We start from the raw sequence: 18,829 nt of genomic DNA on the forward strand, positions 1-18,829 counted from the left end.
CCTGCACATTTACTTGTACATCCTGCCAGTTGACAACTGACCGACCACAGTTGACCACAGTTTTAGTGAAATATTGCAATGAGCCGTAAATTTTATATGCAAGCTTCCTTACACCTGTCTTTAAGCCAACCACAAGTTTCCGGTAAGTGGAACTGTAAATGTTACTTCCTCATTATCATGGTTTTGCTTAAGATCTGTTTGACATGTATTCTTTGGTCATAGTGAAATTGGTTATCCAGAGGACATCTCTCTTTGATACTGAATTATTGATAATTGGTGGCAGCAGTGGGATACTACTCAGCCTGGTTTACGGGAGGAATTCAGGTTTCGGACGCTGCCATGTCCAACCCCACCAGCTCAGCCATGGGACAAGGACCAGAGAGGAGTTACGACCGCTGCAGTAAATGGATGCTACAGGATCTGTGCCAGATGCGAAAGATTGACTACAGGAACACTGACACTCGGTCAGACTTGATCCGGAAATTAGTCTGTTGGGATGCCCAGAATGATGCAGAGGATGATGAGGACACTGCCGTTGTGGTATCAGAGGAGGTAAACCCTGTATCTCATCCTAGATCCAGTGACAGTCTGGAAACAAACCAAAACCAAGCAGACCGAGTCAAGGAATTGTTTACTGCATTGGGGCCTGAAGCTTCAAGGGAAGAGAGGGCTGGTGTTCTGCAATTTGTGTTTGGATTTCCAATTTCCTCACCATCAGCACCTACCTCCAGGATAGACCACCACCAAGGAAGTCATCTTCGCTACAGGGATGTGCCAGTGTTTAATGATTCCAGCACTGAGATAGATGAACACTTGCAAAACTTTGAGATGCTAATGCGTATGCACCAGGTGCCCACAGATGAGTGGTCCAAATACCTGTGGACAAGCTTGCCGGTCCGGGCCCAGGAGGCTGTCCGATCACTTGGGCCTCAGGACTGCTTGGACTACGGAATTATTAAGGACACTTTGTTGGCCCTTTTTACCATAACACCCGAGAGACATCGCACTAAGTTCCGGACTATGTCTCGCCAGGGTGTCTCGTACGTCGAATTTGGCAGTCAACTCCGACGACACTGTAATCGCTGGCTCGATGGACGGGCTGCCCACTCCGCTGCTGCCCTCCGTGATGTGATAGTGCTTGAACAGCTGCTGGTGCAGATGGACCCGGAAATCCGAGAATGGGTAGCTGACAGGAAGCCCGACACCCCAGAGCAAGCAGCGCGATTGGCTGACGAATTTACAGCCAACCGACCCATCTGGAGGCCCAATAGGTCCCTCAACCATGGATCCAAGCGACCCCCAGACTCACGTGCTGGACTAACTCGTTACCCCACAGAAGCCCCAACAAGACAAAGGTTTACCAACAGGGTGGGTGACTTGTCTAACCCACGGCGCTGTTATACGTGTGGGCGCCTTGGACACATGGCCAAAGAGTGTCTACAAAACCGGGGCCCCATGCCTGGAGCCCGTCTACCAGTCAACATATGCCGAGATGAACCAACGAGACCTGAGGAATGCTACTCCCGAGAAACACCAATAGCTGAGGAAGTGGTTTATCCAGTCCACACCCTACGGCAGGCCGGACACCGTACACCAGCTAACCTCCATCCCCACATCCAGACGGTCAAGGTCGGTGATATACAGGCTCAGGGACTTCGAGACTCGGGATCTTCCATCACCCTGGTCAGCCCAGATATTGTTCCCACAGAACATCATTTACCTGGCCGCCAAGTGACCATCATCCTTGCTGGGGGCCAGTGCTCGAACATCCCTCTGGCACGAGTGCAGTTGGACTGGGGAACTGACCAAGGAGAGGTTGAAGTGGGGCTCATGGACGGCCTCCCCACCCCTGTAATTTTGGGAAATGACCTAGGACAAGGATTATCCAGCCAGTTTGTCACCGCCATCACCCGCAGCCAAGCCAAACACCATCCTGGTGCAGGTCTTTCTTCCAGCCCATCAGAGGAGAACCCAACTCCTCAATCTTCAGCCTCCTCATCAGAGCCAACAAATGTGAGTACATCAGACCCAACTGTGGCCATTGATTGGGGGGAGATAGATCGTAAAGAGTTCAGGGAAGCTCAACTGTCAGACCCCACCTTAGAGCTTATCCGTAGTGCGGCCACCCAACCTGGGGGAGGAAATCAGGGGGAGGTATATAGATGGGAAAAAGGCCTCTTATATCGGGAGAAGCCGCATCCTGCCCAGAAAAACCCTGGACCCGTGTACATCAGCTTGTGGTACCCCAGCCATACCGACCCCAACTGTTGCGTTTAGCTCATGATGTTCCTGCGGCTGGGCACATGGGGACCAAAAAGACTCGGGCCCGCCTGCTGCGTAGTTTTTTCTGGCCAAGGGTCACTCAAGAAGTGCAAAAATACAGAGCCTCTTGCCCAGTGTGTCAGCGTATGGGGGGAGCCCCATGCCGTGCCCCACTTCAACCCATGCCCTTGATAGGAGAACCGTTCCAGAGAGTTGCCATTGATATAGTAGGCCCCTTAGCCATCCCCAGCCGCAGTGGAAAAAGATTCATCCTCACCCTGGTAGACTTTGCCACCCGTTACCCAGAAGCCGTTGCCTTAACCTCCATAGATGCAGAGCACGTGGCTCAAGCTCTACTGGACATCTTTAGCCGGGTAGGGTTTCCACAGGAAGTACTGACTGACCAGGGGGCACAGTTCCAAAGTGAACTGATTCACACCCTGTGGGAAAAACATGGAGTCCGCCCCATGCGCACAACCCCCTACCATCCTGAAACAAATGGATTGTGTGAGCGCTTCAACAAAACGCTCAAACAGCTCATTAGCCGATATGTGGAGTCCGAGGGGGGGGACTGGGAGAAAAACTTGCAGCAGCTCCTTTTTGCTTACCGGGAGGTGCCGCAGGACTCCACTGGGTTCTCTCCCTTTGAATTGCTGTACGGCCGAAAAGTACGAGGGCCCCTAGAGCTGGTACGAGAGAGTTGGGAGGGCACCTTCCCCACAGAAGAGGTTCCCATACTGGACTATGTTCAAAAGTTTAGGGAAAGGATGAGGCACCTCATGGCGTTAGCCCATGGGAATTTAGAAGTGGCTCAGGAAAGGCAAAAACGATGTTACGACCGCACTGCCACCAATTGTGGGGACACGGGGCTCAGTGGGCGCTCTCGTCCACTAAAACCCGCCGCCTTTAGAAAGACAGCGTGGCTCAGGGCTCATCCCAACTGAACGCCGGCCTCCTTAACCGTGGGCGTAACACTACTCAGACAACACAGGGTGAGGGAACCACAATTATTAGACTTTATTGGATCCCCAAACAATTAACAGCACATAACACATAACCAGCAAAACACACAAATGTAACAGGCAACAGAGTCTCACCCTTCCGCTGGCTCACCAGGGATTTAGAATGTCCATGCCTCACAGGTTCCAAGCTGTCTGAGGTCTGCAAAGTCTGTAACAGGTGACTGAACTGTCCCAACCTGCGTGTCCTCCTTAGGTAGTCCTGGTTTGCTGTTACAATCCTGGCAGCCGGAGTCGAAATCCCTAGGCTGTGGATATGGTCTCCAACCGGATCCGGAGTCCCTAGATTGAAGCCATAAGATGTCCTGATCCTCCAGTCAGCTCCAAAGAGCTTAGACTGAATCCAACAACCATCAACAACCCTGGTGGCTTAAAGAAGTCCTTTTTATAGCCACAACCTTCCACTTGGGTACACTGTGTCCTCATTGATTGGTTGGACAAGATTGCTTCTCCCATTGGAGGAATTTCAAGCTGCATGGACAATGTTCATTTAAATGATATGGGTAGAAAGCCTGAGGGTGTACATGTAAACTGGGAGTCACCGTCTAGACAATGGCTACTAAGGTAATTACATTATCAATACACAACTACAATACGTCTAGCTTTCAGTGGCCAACACAAGTACATTGAGTCAACAAGAGTCTTGTAAAAACAATGAGGGACTTCTCCCCCGTCTATAGACAATCTATCATGCTGTCTGGCTGGATTTTAAGAAACTTTAACCCATGTCGTAACATTGATAGGTCAAATAATATCTGGGATCACTCCTATCTTTTGATTATGATCCCTATCTAATCACACATTCTTCAGTCATATCACATTGGTATCACAATAACTCAATAGACCATCTCTGGAGAGACCTGGAAATGGCATCCACCAACATTCACCATCCAACCTGACGGAACTGGAGAGGATCTGCAAGGAAGAATGGCCGAGGATTCCCAAATCCAGTATCCCAAGAGGACTCATGGCTGTACCAGCTCAAAAGGAGGCCTCTATTCAATACTGAGCAAAGGGGCTGAATACTTATCACCATGGGATATACTAAGCAAAAGGGCTGAATACTTATGACCATGTGAGATTTCAGTTTTTCTTGTTTAATAAATTTGCAAAAATTTCTACTTTTTTTTTTCTGTCAAGTTGGGGGATGGGCTGATGGGGGATGGGGGCAGAGTGTACATTGAGAAAAAAAATACCAAATGGCTGCAATGAAACAAAGAGTGACAAATGTAAAGGTGTGAATACTTTCCGTACCCACTGTATATACACTTTAATCTCCCCATGCCTGCGGAGTGGGGCCTTACGGTTTGGCTGTTTTACATTTGATGTACAAAAAATAAAAGTTGTATATCTTGTCGGGATGGTGTGATGATGGTGTGATGAGGTCAGGATGGTGTGATGGGATGGTGTGGTGATGTCGGGGTGGTGTGGTGATGTCGGGGTGGTGTGGTGATGTCTGGGTGGTGTGGTGATGTCGGGATGGTGTGATGATGTCGGGATGGTGTGATGATGTCGGGATGGTGTGATGATGTCGGGATGGTGTGATGATGTCAGGATGGTGTGATGGGATGGTGTGGTGATGTCGGGGTGGTGTGGTGATGTCGGGATGGTGTGGTGATGTCGGGATGGTGTGGTGATGTCGGGATGGTGTGGTGATGTCGGGATGGTGTGGTGATGTCGGGATGGTGTGGTGATGTCGGGATGGTGTGGTGATGTCGGGATGGTGTGGTGATGTCGGGATGGTGTGGTGATGTCGGGATGGTGTGATGATGTCGGGATGGTGTGATGATGTCGGGATGGTGTGATGATGTCGGGGTGGTGTGGTGATGTCGGGGTGGTGTGGTGATGTCGGGATGGTGTGATGATGTCGGGATGATGTCGGGATGGTGTGGTGATGTCGGGATGGTGTGATGATGTCTGGATGGTGTGATGATGTCGGGGTGGTGTGATGTCGGGATGGTGTGATGATGTCGTGGTGGTGTGATGATGTCGGGATGGTGTGATGGTGGTGTGGTGATGTCGGGGTGGTGTGATGATGTCGGGATGGTGTGATGATGTCGGGATGGTGTGGTGATGTCGGGATGGTGTGGTGATGTCGGGATGGTGTGATGATGTCGGGATGGTGTGGTGATGTCGGGGTGGTGTGGTGATGTCGGGATGGTGTGATGATGTCGGGATGGTGTGGTGATGTCGGGATGGTGTGATGATGTCGGGATGGTGTGATGATGTCGGGGTGGTGTGGTGATGTCGGGGTGGTGTGATGATGTCGGGGTGGTGTGATGATGTCGGGGTGGTGTGATGATGTCGGGATGGTGTGATGATGTCAGGATGGTGTGATGGGATGGTGTGGTGATGTCGGGGTGGTGTGGTGATGTCGGGATGGTGTGATGATGTCGGGATGGTGTGATGATGTCGGGATGGTGTGATGATGTCGGGGTGGTGTGGTGATGTCGGGGTGGTGTGGTGATGTCGGGATGGTGTGATGATGTCGCGATGATGTCGGGATGGTGTGGTGATGTCGGGATGGTGTGATGATGTCGGGATGGTGTGATGATGTCGTGGTGGTGTGATGATGTCGGGATGGTGTGATGATGTCGGGGTGGTGTGATGATGTCAGGGTGGTGTGATGATGTCGGGATGGTGTGATGTCTGGATGGTGTGGTGATGTCGGGATGGTGTGGTGATGTCGGGATGGTGTGATGATGTCTGGATGGTGTGGTGATGTCGCGATGATGTCGGGATGGTGTGATGATGTCGGGATGGTGTGATGATGTCGGGATGGTGTGATGATGTCTGGATGGTGTGATGATGTCGGGATGGTGTGATGATGTCTGGATGGTGTGATGATGTCGGGATGGTGTGATGATGTCTGGATGGTGTGATGATGTCTGGATGGTGTGATGATGTCGGGATGGTGTGATGATGTCGGGATGGTGTGATGATGTCGGGATGGTGTGATGATGTCGGGATGGTGTGATGATGTCGGGATGGTGTGATGATGTCTGGATGGTGTGATGATGTCGGGGTGGTGTGATGTCGGGATGGTGTGATGATGTCGGGATGGTGTGATGATGTCGGGGTGGTGTGATGATGTCGGGGTGGTGTGATGATGTCGGGATGGTGTGATGATGTCGGGATGGTGTGGTGATGTCGGGGTGGTGTGGTGATGTCGGGATGGTGTGATGATGTCGGGATGGTGTGATGATGTCGGGATGGTGTGATGATGTCTGGATGGTGTGATGATGTCGGGATGGTGTGATGATGTCTGGATGGTGTGATGATGTCTGGATGGTGTGATGATGTCTGGATGGTGTGATGATGTCGGGATGGTGTGATGATGTCGGGATGGTGTGATGATGTCGGGATGGTGTGATGATGTCGGGATGGTGTGATGATGTCGGGGTGGTGTGATGTCGGGATGGTGTGATGATGTCGGGATGGTGTGATGATGTCGGGGTGGTGTGATGATGTCGGGGTGGTGTGATGATGTCGGGATGGTGTGGTGATGTCGGGATGGTGTGGTGATGTCGGGGTGGTGGTGTGGTGATGTCGGGATGGTGTGATGATGTCGGGATGGTGTGATGATGTCGGGGTGGTGTGATGATGTCGGGATGGTGTGATGATGTCGGGATGGTGTGATGATGTCGGGATGGTGTGATGATGTCGGGATGGTGTGATGATGTCGGGGTGGTGTGATGATGTCGGGGTGGTGTGATGATGTCGGGGTGGTGTGATGATGTCGGGGTGGTGTGATGATGTCGGGATGGTGTGATGATGTCGGGGTGGTGTGATGATGTCTGGATGGTGTGATGATGTCTGGATGGTGTGATGATGTCGGGGTGGTGTGATGTCGGGATGGTGTGGTGATGTCTGGATGGTGTGATGATGTCGGGATGGTGTGGTGATGTCGGGATGGTGTGGTGATGTCGGGGTGGTGTGATGATGTCGGGATGGTGTGGTGATGTCTGGATGGTGTGGTGATGTCGGGGTGGTGTGGTGATGTCTGGGTGGTGTGGTGATGTCTGGATGGTGTGGTGATGTCTGGATGGTGTGATGATGTCGGGGTGGTGTGATGTCGGGGTGGTGTGATGTCGGGATGGTGTGGTGATGTCGGGATGGTGTGGTGATGTCGGGATGGTGTGGTGATGTCGGGATGGTGTGGTGATGTCGGGATGGTGTGGTGATGTCGGGATGGTGTGGTGATGTCGGGATGGTGTGGTGATGTCGGGGTGGTGTGGTGATGTCGGGGTGGTGTGGTGATGTCGGGGTGGTGTGGTGATGTCGGGATGGTGTGATGATGTCGGGATGGTGTGGTGATGTCGGGATGGTGTGATGATGTCGGGATGGTGTGATGATGTCGGGATGGTGTCGGGGTGGTGTGATGATGTCTGGATGGTGTGATGATGTCGGGATGGTGTGATGATGTCGGGATGGTGTGATGATGTCGGGATGGTGTGATGATGTCGGGATGGTGTGATGATGTCGGGATGGTGTGATGATGTCGGGATGGTGTGATGATGTCGGGATGGTGTGATGATGTCGGGATGGTGTGATGATGTCGGGATGGTGTGATGATGTCGGGATGGTGTGGTGATGTCGAGATGGTGTGGTGATGTCGGGATGGTGTGATGATGTCGGGATGGTGTGATGATGTCGGGATGGTGTGATGATGTCGGGGTGGTGTGATGATGTCTGGGTGGTGTGATGATGTCTGGATGGTGTGATGATGTCGGGATGGTGTGATGATGTCGGGATGGTGTGATGATGTCGGGGTGGTGTGATGATGTCTGGGTGGTGTGATGATGTCGGGATGGTGTGGTGATGTCGGGATGGTGTGATGATGTCGGGATGGTGTGATGATGTCGGGATGGTGTGATGATGTCGGGATGGTGTAATGATGTCGGGATGGTGTCGGGGTGGTGTGATGATGTCTGGATGGTGTGATGATGTCGGGATGGTGTGATGATGTCGGGATGGTGTGATGATGTCGGGATGGTGTGATGATGTCGGGATGGTGTGGTGATGTCGAGATGGTGTGGTGATGTCGGGATGGTGTGATGATGTCGGGATGGTGTGATGATGTCGGGATGGTGTGATGATGTCGGGGTGGTGTGATGATGTCTGGGTGGTGTGATGATGTCTGGATGGTGTGATGATGTCGGGATGGTGTGATGATGTCGGGATGGTGTGATGATGTCGGGGTGGTGTGATGATGTCTGGGTGGTGTGATGATGTCGGGATGGTGTGGTGATGTCGGGATGGTGTGGTGATGTCGGGATGGTGTGATGATGTAGGGATGGTGTGATGATGTCGGGATGGTGTGATGATGTCGGGATGGTGTGATGATGTCGGGATGGTGTAATGATGTCGGGATGGTGTCGGGGTGGTGTGATGATGTCTGGATGGTGTGATGATGTCGGAATGGTGTGATGTCAGTGAGTTGTGGCTGTGATCGTGTAATAGACAATAATCCCTAATTCTGATGTTTTCTTCCTGCTCAGTGGGAGCGACGCAGCCTCAATAAAGTCTAGAGCCACATTAAGCGATGATGGAAAGCATTACCTCCTCAACGGCTCCAAGGTAGCGTTATCTGGACTAATGCGGGACCCTCTGGACCGTCCTGGTCGCCCCCTTACTGCTCACTGCAACACATTTATTATTCACAAATCCATGATCGATGATGATTGATGATGATGATGATGATGATGATGATGATGATGATGATGATGACGACGATTGGTGATGACGATTTTGTATTCAGGGCCTTTTGTATAAAAATGACAACTTTTTCGGTTCAGATGTTGATGGAAATAGAAGTGTGAAATTTCGGAGGGTTCTTGATGGAGACAAGTTCTAATCATTCACAAAAGTAGATTTCATCCCTCACATTCAACATCTCAAGTTACAGGGGAAACGACGCGAGAAATCTCTGACTATCTGAATGAAAACCGATTTGTAAAGCGATGGTCCTGATGTTCCTGCGTGTTATTGGATGAGGGATGTTCCTGCGTGTTATTGGATGAGGGATGTTCCTGCGTGTTATTGGATGAGGGATGTTTTTGTAAAGCGATAGTCCCGGTGTTCCTGCGTGTTATTGGTTGAGGGATGTTTTTGTAAAGCGATGGTCCCGGTGTTCCTTCGTGTTATTGGATGAGGGATGTTTTTGTAAAGCGATGGTCCTGGTGTTCCTGCGTGTTATTGGATGAGGGATGTTTTTGTAAAGCGATGGTCCCGATGTTCCTGCGTGTTATTGGATGAGGGATGTTTTTGTAAAGCGATGGTCCTGGTGTTCCTGCGTGTTATTAGTTGAGGGATGTTTTTGTAAAGCGATGGTCCCGGTGTTCCTGCGTGTTATTGGATGAGGGATGTTTTTGTAAAGCGATGGTCCCGATGTTCCTGCGTGTTATTGGATGAGGGATGTTCCTGCGTGTTATTGGATGAGGGATGTTTTTGTAAAGCGATGGTCCTGATGTTCCTGCGTGTTATTGGATGAGGGATGTTTTGGTAAAGCGATGGTCCCGATGTTCCTGCGTGTTATTGGATGAGGGATGTTTTTGTAAAGCGATGGTCCCGATGTTCCTTCCGGTTATTGGATGAGGGATGTTTTTGTAAAGCGATGGTCCCGATGTTCCTGCGTGTTATTGGATGAGGGATGTTTTTGTAAAGCGATGGTCCCGATGTTCCTTCGTGTTATTGGATGAGGGATGTTTTTGTAAAGCGATGGTCCCGGTGTTCCTTCCGGTTATTAGATGAGGGATGTTTTTGTAAAGCGATGGTCCCGGTGTTCCTTGCGGTTATTAGATGAGAGATGTTTTTGTACAGCGATGCTCCCGGTGTTCCTGCGTGTTATTAGATGAGGGATGTTTTTGTAAAGCGATGGTCCCGGTGTTCCTTGCGGTTATTAGATGAGGGATGTTTTTGTAAAGCGATGGTCCTGGTGTTCCTTCGTGTTATTGGATGAGGGATGTTTTTGTAAAGCGATGGTCCCGGTGTTCCTGCGTGTTATTGGATGAGGGATGTTTTTGTAAAGCGATGGTCCTGGTGTTCCTTCGTGTTATTGGATGAGGGATGTTTTGGTAAAGCGATGGTCCCGGTGTTCCTGCGTGTTATTGGATGAGGGATGTTTTTGTAAAGCGATGGTCCCGGTGTTCCTTCGTGTTATTGGATGAGGGATGTTTTTGTAAAGCGATGGTCCCAGTGTTCCTTCGTGTTATTGGATGAGGGATGTTTTTGTAAAGCGATGGTTCTGATGTTCCTTCCGGTTATTAGATGAGGGATGTTTTTGTAAAGCGATGGTCCTGGTGTTCTTTCGTGTTATTGGATGAGGGATGTTTTGGTAAAGCGATGGTCCCGGTGTTCCTGCGTGTTATTGGATGAGGGATGTTTTTGTAAAGCGATGGTTCTGATGTTCCTTCCGGTTATTAGATGAGGGATGTTTTTGTAAAGCGATGGTTCTGATGTTCCTTCCGGTTATTAGATGAGGGATGCTGAGCATTGTGTTCTCTCCGCAGATCTGGATCTCTAATGGAGGCCTGGCCGATATTTTCACTGTATTTGCAAGGACAGAAGTTGTAGATAAAGATGGAGCTACAAAGGATAAAATAACGGCCTTCATTGTGGAGCGAGCGTTCGGAGGCGTCTCTCATGGGAAGCCTGAAGATAAGCTGGGAATCCGAGGATCCAACAGTAAGAGCTGCAATATATTGTCTGTATCCGCACCATCCCATTAGAGGTAGCCGGGTATGTAACCCCTTCATTTCTTCATTGTTGTGGTTTCCCACCTTATTGTGGAAACAAAGTGCCCGTGTGACCACCGCTCTGTCTATTGTGGTGGTGGACACATGTGACCAGCATTCTCCATAGAAGTCAAGGTAGCGGTGATCATGCCTGTGGCCCACCTCTGGCTTCACGCTGGAGTCTTTATCTCCCCACAATCCTTTATCTTTGGCCCCCATGCTTATGCTTGGGTGATGAACGCAATGGGTTCACCCCCTTTATGGAGGATATTGTAGCGCCCTGAGGTGTCCTGCCTGCTATAGAGTGCCCACACCTGACTGTTATACAGTGCATGGACCACATATGAGGGGCTGGAGGATTTACCAATTGTGACAAGTTGGGGCTGTAACAAAATATTGTCGCATCTCTTCAACAAGTAACTCCGCTTCACTAGTGTCCAACCAGCGGCCTTTACTGAAATGTTCACCTTTTCTGATCCTTGTATTCCTCGTGCAGATTTTCTCATAAATCCTCTGCACAGACGTGAATATAAGCTCTTCCTGCAGCTGCCACTAGAGGGCGCTCCCTGCAAGGAGGTGGCAGGACTCCCCGGCGCCCTCCAGTGGCGGCTGCCGGAGAACAAGCTTTTAACTCCTTCATGGATATGCAGTTTATAATGGATTGAATTCTGGTAAGCGTCCTCCTCTCATGTTACGTTATTTGCAGCCTGTGAGCTCCATTTTGAGAACACAAAGATTCCGATTGAAAACGTCATCGGTGAAGTTGGAGGAGGGTTCAAAGTGAGTTTTTGTCATCTGTAGTAATGGCTGCAGCCTTTGTGTGGCAGCAGTAGATCCCATTGCATCTTACAGTTCTGTGCAGATCCCATAGTGTGCTAATCCCACCCTAGTGTCCTCTGCTGCTCCTCCTTCCCCATGGTCTCTGCTGCTCCTCCTCCTTCCTCCCTGGCTCGGCTCCTCCCTCCCCCACGGTCTGTTCTCCTCCCTCCCCCGCCGGCTTGGCTCCTCCCTCCCCCGCGGTCTGTTCTCCCTCCCCCGCCGGCTTGGCTCCTCCCTCCCCCGCCGTCTGTTCTTTTCCCTCCCCCGCCGTCTGTTCTTTTCCCTCCCCCGCCGTCTGTTCTTTTCCCTCCCCCGCCGTCTGTTCTTTTCCCTCCCCCGCCGGCTTGGTTCCTCCCTCCCCCGCCGTCTGTTCTTTTCCCTCCCCCGCCGTCTGTTCTTTTCCCTCCCCCGCCGTCTGTTCTTTTCCCTCCCCCGCCGTCTGTTCTTTTCCCTCCCCCGCCGTCTGTTCTTTTCCCTCCCCCGCCGTCTGTTCTTTTCCCTCCCCCGCCGTCTTGGTTCCTCCCTCCCCCGCCGTCTGTTCTTTTCCCTCCCCCGCCGTCTGTTCTTTTCCCTCCCCCGCCGTCTGTTCTTTTCCCTCCCCCGCCGTCTGTTCTTTTCCCTCCCCCGCCGTCTGTTCTTTTCCCTCCCCCGCCGTCTGTTCTTTTCCCTCCCCCGCCGTCTGTTCTTTTCCCTCCCCCGCCGTCTGTTCTTTTCCCTCCCCCGCCGGCTCGGCTCCTCCCTCCCCCCGCGGTCTGTTTTGTTCCCCTCCCCCCGCGGTCTGTTCCCCTCCCTCCCCCCCGCGGTCTGTTCTGTTCCCCTCCCTCCCCCCCGCGGTCTGTTCTGTTCCCCTCCCTCCCCCCCGCGGTCTGTTCTGTTCCCCTCCCTCCCCCCCGCGGTCTGTTCTGTTCCCCTCCCTCCCCCCCGCGGTCTGTTCTGTTCCCCTCCCTCCCCCCGCGGTCTGTTCTGTTCCCCTCCCCCCGCGGTCTGTTCTGTTCCCCTCCCTCCCCCCCGCGGTCTGTTCTGTTCCCCTCCCTCCCCCCCGCGGTCTGTTCTGTTCCCCTCCCTCCCCCGCGGTCTGGTCTGTTCCCCTCCCTCATCACACATTGTTATCACTGACCACATCTGCGCGTGTATTTTCAGGTGGCTATGAATATTCTGAATAGCGGGCGCTTCAGCATGGGCAGCGCCTCAGCCGGGATTATTAAGAAGCTGATAGGTAACGTGACTTCTTCTTACATTTTTTTTTTTTCTCCAGTTTTTTGAATGGTGTTTATAAGAATTGCAGTCATTTTATTTTTGGAAGAAGACACAATAGAGTATGTGAGGGGATCGTGTCATGGGCTCTTGTTGCCCACCCTGGATGCATGAGTGAAGCCTCCTTGTCCGTCCGGTTGGGGGCCATTCCCAGGTGCACCGGTCGCCCCTGTCCGGTGCTTCCCAGTGCTGATCTTCTGTAAAACGCCGGCGCTGCTCAGAGAATGATGTTTGGGATTGGGCAGCAGGAATCACCGGACAGGTCCCTTTAGGGCACAGTCAGACGGCAGTGTAAATTAAAGCGAGATCGGAGTGCAGTGCACGGAGCGACCCGAGCGTGACTGCTGCATAGAAAGCCAGAGAGCCGCTGGCGGTCCGAGCACTGCACTCCAATCTGATTGACACGGCCGACTGACTGCGTCCTAAAGGTGACGATTCCTTAAAGGGAACCTGTTATGTCCCCTGTTCCCTCAACTCAGCAACATTCTTGTGTGCCAAAATTCCCGGCTTCACCGCCATGGATAACGACATTTACTAAAATCAATGGTTAGAAAAAGCATTTATAACCCTCACTGTCCCCCTGCTAATTAGGCCTGTGACTGGTCGCAGGGGCGCTGTTTCCTCAGACTAGTTGCCCGCTTTCCGTGTTATCACGTCCCTGTGGGTGTAATCACCTGATTTCCACAGCCGGAGAAATCTTGCGCGCGGCTGATTTCGGTAGTGTCCGTGCGTCTCTGAAGCCGGGGGACGAGTCTCTGCTCCAGAGAGACACACTGGACATGAACACCATCTGTACACCGGCAGACATGTGCCGCACATGCGCAGTGCCAGGATGGGATAAACCTCAGAAAGCATACGTCTGGCATTCAGGGGCGGCCACCTCCGTCCTCAGATGGTTTGTTTTTCTTGATACATTTATTTAAGGATACACATCCTGTTTACATTTCAGTTCACTAAAATTTTTGCACAATTTTGCATTCACCGTTTTGTTTCCCTGTAAACGCAACCTCGATGTGGTCTTTATTCACCGATCTCAGTGTTCGGCTGTTCACGAGCAGGGTAAATAGCAGTCGGAGAAGTCCCGACACTTGCAGATGGTGATCCAGAATTGTGTGACGATCAGCTGGATCCGCGTCATGTAATAGTTATAAGGTTATCCCTTCTGGCAGTGCCCGGACTTCCCTGATTCTGGTCATAAATCAGCTGAGAGGAGCTCAAAAGAAATATTGGCTAAACGAGATAGACAGCACAAGCCGGCAGCGATAGACCGTGCAACACCAAGGCTGTAGAAGGCAAATAGCGCAACATTGAGTATAGTAAGTACATCAACAACCTCAGGCAAACAATCACTGGAGTGGAATCCACACACTGAAAATAAGAAAGAACTGAAGATTCCTGCTCTGAACATTAGGCCAGGAAATGGAGGCGTACGGATCGTTCTTACTGGATCCCAATTACAAAAGTAAATCCATTTAAGTACAAAATTCCCCTAAGGTGGAAGATGAACGACGCCTTCTCATCTAGGTTCCTGCGCAGTGAATATTCTCTATATTATCCCGGAAGGTGGAAGATGAACAACGCCTTCTCATCTGGGTTCCTGAGTAGTGAATATTCTGTATATTCCTCCTGAAGGTGGAAGATGAACAACGCCTTCTCATCTAGGTTCCTGAGCAGTGAATATTCTCTATATTATCCCGGAAGGTGGAAGATGAACAACGCCTTCTCATCTAGGTTCCTGAGCAGTGAATATTCTCTATATTATCCCGGAAGGTGGAAGATGAACGACGCCTTCTCATCTAGGTTCCTGAGCAGTGAATATTCTCTATATTATCCCGGAAGGTGGAAGATGAACGACGCCTTCTCATCTAGGTTCCTGAGCAGTGAATATTCTCTATATTATCCCAGAAGGTGGAAGGTTAACGACGCCTTCTCATCTAGGTTCCTGAGCAGTGAATATTCTCTATATTATCCCAGAAGGTGGAAGGTTAACGACGCCTTGTCATCTAGGTTCCTGAGCAGTGAATATTCTCTATATTATCGTGGAAGGTGGACGACACCTTCTCATCTGGGTTTCTGAGCAGTGAATATTCTCTATATTATTCCTGAAGGAGGAAGGTGAACGACGCCTTCTCATCTAGGTTCCTGAGCAGTGAATATTCTCTATATTATCCCGGAAGGTGGAAGATGAACAACGCCTTCTCATCTGGGTTCCTGAGTAGTGAATATTCTGTATATTCCTCCTGAAGGTGGAAGATGAACAACGCCTTCTCATCTAGGTTCCTGAGCAGTGAATATTCTCTATATTATCCCGGAAGGTGGAAGATGAACAACGCCTTCTCATCTAGGTTCCTGAGCAGTGAATATTCTCTATATTATCCCGGAAGGTGGAAGATGAACGACGCCTTCTCATCTAGGTTCCTGAGCAGTGAATATTCTCTATATTATCCCGGAAGGTGGAAGATGAACGACGCCTTCTCATCTAGGTTCCTGAGCAGTGAATATTCTCTATATTATCCCGGAAGGTGGAAGATGAACGACGCCTTCTCATCTAGGTTCCTGAGCAGTGAATATTCTCTATATTATCCCAGAAGGTGGAAGGTTAACGACGCCTTCTCATCTAGGTTCCTGAGCAGTGAATATTCTCTATATTATCCCAGAAGGTGGAAGGTTAACGACGCCTTCTCATCTAGGTTCCTGAGCAGTGAATATTCTCTATATTATCGTGGAAGGTGGACGACACCTTCTCATCTGGGTTTCTGAGCAGTGAATATTCTCTATATTATTCCTGAAGGAGGAAGGTGAACGACGCCTTCTCATCTAGGTTCCTGAGCAGTGAATATTCTCTATATTATCCCGGAAGGAGGAAGGTGAACAACACCTTCTAATCTAGGTTCCTGAGCAGTGAATATTCTCTATATTACTCCTGAAGGTGGAAAGTGAACGACGCCTTCTCATCTAGGTTCCTGAGCAGTGAATATTCTCTATATTATCCCGGAAGGTGGAAGGTGAACGACGCCTTCTCATCTAGGTTCCTGAGCAGTGAATATTCTCTATATTATCCCAGAAGGTGGAAGGTTAACGACGCCTTCTCATCTAGGTTCCTGAGCAGTGAATATTCTCTATATTATCGTGGAAGGTGGACGACACCTTCTCATCTGGGTTTCTGAGCAGTGAATATTCTCTATATTATCCCAGAAGGTGGAAGGTGGACGACGCCTTCTCATCTGGGTTCCTGAGCAGTGAATATTCTCTATATTACTCCTGAAGGTGGAAGATGAACAACGCCATCTCCTCTAGGTTCCTGAGCAGTGAATATTCTCTATATTACTCCTGAAGGTGGAAGATGAACGACGCCTTCTCATCTAGGTTCCTGAGCAGTGAATATTCTCTATATTACTCCTGAAGGTGGAAAGTGAACGACGCCTTCTCATCTAGGTTCCTGAGCAGTGAATATTCTCTATATTATCCCGGAAGGTGGAAGGTGAACGACGCCTTCTCATCTAGGTTCCTGAGCAGTGAATATTCTCTATATTATCCCAGAAGGTGGAAGGTTAACGACGCCTTCTCATCTAGGTTCCTGAGCAGTGAATATTCTCTATATTATCGTGGAAGGTGGACGACACCTTCTCATCTGGGTTTCTGAGCAGTGAATATTCTCTATATTATTCCTGAAGGAGGAAGATGAACGACGCCTTCTCAGCTAGGTTCCTGAGCAGTGAATATTCTCTATATTATCCCTGAAGGAGGAAGGTGAACGACGCCTTCTCATCTAGGTTCCTGAGCAGTGAATATTCTCTATATTATCCCTGAAGGAGGAAGGTGAACGACGCCTTCTCATTTGGGTTCTTGAGCACTGAATATTCTTCTCCTTGAAGATGTGATATTTGGTTTCTCATGTTTAATCCAATATTTTTCCTTGTGATACTAAATTTTCTTCTTGCATTGTGTTTTACTCTCACATTGTTCTCATGGTAACGTTTCTCTTGGTATGGTATATTATCCCGGAAGGTGGAAGGTGGACGACACCTTCTCATCTGGGTTCCTGAGCAGTGAATATTCTCTATATTATCCCGGAAGGCGGAAGGTGGACGACGCCTTCTCATCTAGGTTGCTGAGCAGTGAATATTCTCTATATTATCCCGGAAGGCGGAAGGTGGACGACGCCTTCTCATCTAGGTTCCTGAGCAGTGAATATTCTCTATATTATCCCGGAAGGTGGAAAGTGGACGACCCCTTCGCATCTAGGTTCCTGAGCAATGAATATTCTCTATATTATCCCGGAAGGTGGAAAGTGGACGACACCTTCTCATCTAGGTTCCTGAGCAAGGAATATTCTCTATATTATCCCGGAAGGCGGAAGGTGGACGACGCCTTCTCATTTGGGTTCTTGAGCAGTGAATATTCTCTATATTATCCCTGAAGGAGGAAGGTGAACGACGCCTTCTCATTTGGGTTCTTGAGCACTGAATATTCTTCTCCTTGAAGATGTGATATTTGGTTTCTCATGTTTAATCCAATATTTTTTTCCTTGTGATACTGAATTTTCTTCTTGCATTGTGTTTTACTCTCACATTGTTCTCATGGTAACGTTTCTCGTTGTGTGATGTAGAGATGACCGCAGAATACGCCTGCACAAGGAAACAGTTCAACAAGAAGCTCAGCGACTTTGAACTAATACAGGTAAATCCTCATCATTCTGTAACCGTACTTTTGGCCATTCTGCAGCGTCGGCTGTGATCCACGCTGAATACAGATTCAGACTGGAAGGGTTTGTGTCTCCGGGTCTACATCTCTGCCCGTGTGACACTCATAGTTACATGGGTTGAAAAAAGACCTAGGTCCAATTATACATTTTATCATTTAAGACAATTATAACCAACAATGTTGTACTGAGGAAATCATACAATTCTGATATAAAGCTGTTATAGTATCTGCCATTACTACCTCTTGTGGTCGCATTCCACAGTCTGACTGCTCTAACTGTAAAGAACCCTTTCCTATTTAGCTGTCGGAATCGCTTTTCTTCCCCTCGCAGTGAATGCCCCCTGGTCCTTAGTATTGGCTTTGGAAGGAATAAGTCCTGTGCCGTCCTTTATATTGACCACACAGACGTCTTTTTCTAAACAGCTAAACAGATCTAACTTTTGAACCTCTCCTCATACGGGCCGGCCTCCCTTACTCCTGGTACGGGCCGGCCTCCCTTACTCCTGGTACGGGCCGGCCTCCCTTACTCCTGGTACGGGGCGGCCTCCCTTACTCCTGGTACGGGCCGGCCTCCCTTACTCCTGGTACGGGCCGGCCTCCCTTACTCCTGGTACGGGCCGGCCTCCCTTACTCCTGGTACGGGCCGGCCTCCCTTACTCCTGGTACGGGCCGGCCTCCCTTACTCCTGGTACGGGCCGGCCTCCCTTACTCCTGGTACGGGCCGGCCTCCCTTACTCCTGGTACGGGCCGGCCTCCCTTACTCCTGGTACGGGCCGGCCTCCCTTACTCCTGGTACGGGCCGGCCTCCCTTACTCCTGGTACGGGCCGGCCTCCCTTACTCCTGGTACGGGCCGGCCTCCCTTACTCCTGGTACGGGCCGGCCTCCCTTACTCCTGGTACGGGCCGGCCTCCCTTACTCCTGGTACGGGCCGGCCTCCCTTACTCCTGGTACGGGCCGGCCTCCCTTACTGCTGGTACGGGCCGGCCTCCCTTACTCCTGGTACGGGCCGGCCTCCCTTACTCCTGGTACGGGCC

General features: G+C 50.4%; 1 protein-coding gene across 1 annotated transcript in view; it reads left to right on the top strand.

Annotated features, from left to right (window-relative positions):
• ACAD9 (acyl-CoA dehydrogenase family member 9) overlaps positions 1-18,829 on the top strand; it is a 78,188-nt gene that overhangs the window by 36,610 nt on the left and 22,749 nt on the right. Inside the window, exons 6-10 of the mRNA XM_075321246.1 lie at positions 8,783-8,861; positions 10,793-10,967; positions 11,724-11,797; positions 12,977-13,052; positions 17,700-17,770. Coding sequence (XP_075177361.1) covers positions 8,783-8,861; positions 10,793-10,967; positions 11,724-11,797; positions 12,977-13,052; positions 17,700-17,770 — 475 coding nt within the window. The remainder of the gene's footprint in view (positions 1-8,782; positions 8,862-10,792; positions 10,968-11,723; positions 11,798-12,976; positions 13,053-17,699; positions 17,771-18,829) is intronic.

Source organism: Anomaloglossus baeobatrachus, chromosome 8, assembly GCF_048569485.1.
Source record: "Anomaloglossus baeobatrachus isolate aAnoBae1 chromosome 8, aAnoBae1.hap1, whole genome shotgun sequence".
In the NCBI taxonomy this organism is placed as follows: Eukaryota; Metazoa; Chordata; class Amphibia; order Anura; family Aromobatidae; genus Anomaloglossus; species Anomaloglossus baeobatrachus.